At 27.9% G+C, this 3,334-nt stretch overlaps 1 protein-coding gene across 1 annotated transcript in view; it reads left to right on the top strand.

Moving 5' to 3' along the window:
• Positions 1 to 188, top strand: part of LOC117178824 — an 8,474-nt gene extending 8,286 nt beyond the window's left edge. The window contains exon 3 of the mRNA XM_033370318.1: positions 25 to 188. Coding sequence (XP_033226209.1) covers positions 25 to 46 — 22 coding nt within the window. The 3' untranslated portion in view covers positions 47 to 188. The remainder of the gene's footprint in view (positions 1 to 24) is intronic.
• The last annotated feature ends 3,146 nt before the right edge of the window (positions 189 to 3,334 follow it).

The raw sequence follows: 3,334 nt of genomic DNA on the forward strand, positions 1-3,334 counted from the left end.
AAATTAACTATTGCTTCTTTTCAGAGCCAAGAAGCAGAATTCATAATCGGGAAAAAAGAGGACGAAAAGAGAACCAAAGGATAAAATTTATGACGACTTTTAATATTTCTACAATTTTATTATTGGCTTTTATTATTATAAAGAAACTATGTATTGTTAAATAAAAATTTATTACTATGAGCATTAAATCTTAGGATTTTATATTATTCAGAAATCCTGATACTGTTACTTCTGCACAATGCAACCTTATACCTGTAATTAAATCAGGATATTCCTAGTTTCTTTTTAAAATCTTTAAATAAATAAAAAACATAGGTAGATTAAATTTCTTTGAAATTTTGGTTTTGATTAAATTTTGATTAAGTTAAACTTTGATTAAATCTTGTGACTTTTGAATCTGAAGTCGTTTTCTTTCTGACCTGCAGACAGCATTCAAAGGGGAATAGAATTTTATTTTATTTTTAAAAAGAAATTTTTAACCTTTTCAAAATCCTAAAAGAATTAATTATTTATCATTTGACTCGTAGTGACTCAAAATGGCAATTAAGGAAAAATGACTATGTGACAGGAATGTGGAAGAATTGTAGCTGCAAATAAATTTCAAGTCGGATAATATTTTAAGCTATGTCGTTGAATTAGAAGTAGTTTTTTGGGTTTACAAATTTGAAATAAAAATTTTCTATCTAGTTTATATCAGAAAAACTTTGTTGGTATTTTTTGAAGTGCGCCGAAAGACTGATTGACAAACCTCCCTAGAATTCTTAACTTATTTTCCAAATAAAAGAAATTTTTCAAGTAATTAGCAATAAGTTTATAAGAGCGTCCATAGATTAGATTTTTCAATTTTTATTATTATCTATTTTTGATATAAATAAACAAACAGCAAAAATGGGAAATTTTTTAATTATTATTTTTTATCTTTAAATAAATAACTTATTTCATCCCATTCTCCATAAAAATAAATATCAAAGTACCTAAATAATGTAAATAGTTAAACGGATATCGGATATAATTATTATAAACAAGTTATATCAACAAAATATCAACATCGTGGAAATTTTGCTTGCAAAGTATATTTGAAAGTTGAAATTGCTTGATTTTATCAACACGATCATATTTGATCAAAAAAATTTGTTGTCTGATATAATTTTGTATATTTTATAAACAACTGCAGAGTTTAGACACTTATTGACCGAAAGCAATCTTTTTTCTTTCATAGTACCTTTAGATTATATTAGTAGTAATACACAGTACTAAAGATTTGTTATTCGATATTAGAGGTAGTTTCATAAACAAATTTTATTATCAAACTCATAGTTTATTCATTTATAGAAAGAAATTAATCGTTTTTCACTCTAATCGCCTTTAAAATGTTTAGTAAAGAAGAATTATTTATCGATATTATTTTTTTATTTTACAAACAAATTTTATAAATAAAGGCATGGTTTGTGAATTTTAAACAAAAAGAAACTATTTTTCTTTTTAATTGTCTTTAAATTATATAAGTGGTGATTTTTATTGATGCAAACTTGTCATTCAATACCATTTGTTTATTTACACACACATTTTATGAACAAATGCATAGTTTGGCAATTTATAAGCAGAAATTAATTGTTTTTCATTATTAACGCTTTAAAATTATATAAGTGGTGGTATTAAGTTATGATTATAAGTAGTTGCTATTCGATATTATTTGTTCTAACCACCAAGCATAATCATTTATATCATTTGAAGTTGATCTGAAAGATAAAGGATTACTTTCTGTCAATAAATTGACAAACTATGCATTTGTTTGTAAAATATGTTTATAGTATAAGCAAATAATATCAAATTACAATTATTTATAACGAAATACGATCCCTTATTTAATTTGAAGGTGTTAACAATGAAAAAATATTACTTGCTCCCATAAATTTCAACACTATGAATTTTTTTATAGAATTTGTTTGTAAAATTAACAAATAATTTGGAATGCAAGTCTGAATTAGTAAAAATCACCGCTAATATAATTTAAAGGCAATTAGAAAGAATAACGGTTACTTTTTGTCTATATAAATGGTCAAGTTATGCATTTGCTCATCAAATTTGTGTATAAAATTAACAAATATTATCGATGGACATTTTTTCGTCAATAAACATAACTGCTTATGCAATTTGAAGATGATTAGAGAGAAAAACGATTACCTTTTTTCTATAAATGGCCAAACTATACATTTGTTTATAAATTATGTTTAAAAAATAAACACAAAATATCAAATGAACGATTTTTATCACGAATTATTGCCAGTTATATAAACTGTAGGTACTAAGAAAGGAAAAAGATTACTTTCGGCCAATAAATGCCTAAAATATGCATTTCTTTATATAATTTCTTTACAAAATAAACAAATTATACGTGACAACAAATTTTCATGATCAAATATGATCATGTCAATAAAATCAAGCATTGTCAACTTACAAATATACTTTGAAAACAACATTTCCACGATGTTGATATTCTTTAGATACTTCAACATTTATTTTCGTTAAGGACGTGATTAATTAGGTTATTTATTTAAAGGTCAGAAATAATAATATAAACTGTCTTATTTTCGCTCTCTGTTTATTCATATAACAAATAGGAAATTATTAAAATTTAAAAATATAATCCATAGACGCTCTTATGCAAATATTTCTGATCACTTTCAAACAAAAAGTTGGTGCAGAGCCACATTCTGCTACAACTTTTTTTCAAAAATATGATATTTTTATAATAAATGCAATAGTTTTAGTTCAGAATCACTAATAAATATTATAATTATATATATACAAAAACATCATAGGCAAGGAGAATGAAAAGAAAGAGAGGTATCGGGACCTTATAAGGGAGTTGCAACGATTGTACCCGGCATATTCTGTTAAACTGATCGTCCTTATCATCGGCGCTCTTGGAGGTGCCAAGCTTTCACTTGCTAATGGTCTAAAAAGCATCCCTGCGTGTCAACAATATGCTAGAACACTTGCGGGAAAAATGCAGAAGGCGGCCGTCCTTGGGTCGCTCCGTGTTCTTAGGGTGCACCAGGCTTTTGCTGGATCGTCGTATCGATTCCTTTACAGACTGTAAACACCTATCTCACGGTTGTGAGACGTGGTTGTGGCTGAAATTTTACCGCGATTTCGCTGGAAGCGGGTGCAATTTTTCAGATGAGCACCCGCTCCCGGCGAAATCCTGCAGTTGTCCGTATGACAAATAATGATTCCTCTAGAATCAAACCGAAGGGCCTATGACAAAGCCACCGAACGCGTCCTCGGGTTGCGGATAGAGGGTCCCTGTACCAAGGGTTTCTGCTGAATA

This window comes from Belonocnema kinseyi, chromosome 8, assembly GCF_010883055.1.
Source record: "Belonocnema kinseyi isolate 2016_QV_RU_SX_M_011 chromosome 8, B_treatae_v1, whole genome shotgun sequence".
NCBI classification, from domain to species: Eukaryota; Metazoa; Arthropoda; class Insecta; order Hymenoptera; family Cynipidae; genus Belonocnema; species Belonocnema kinseyi.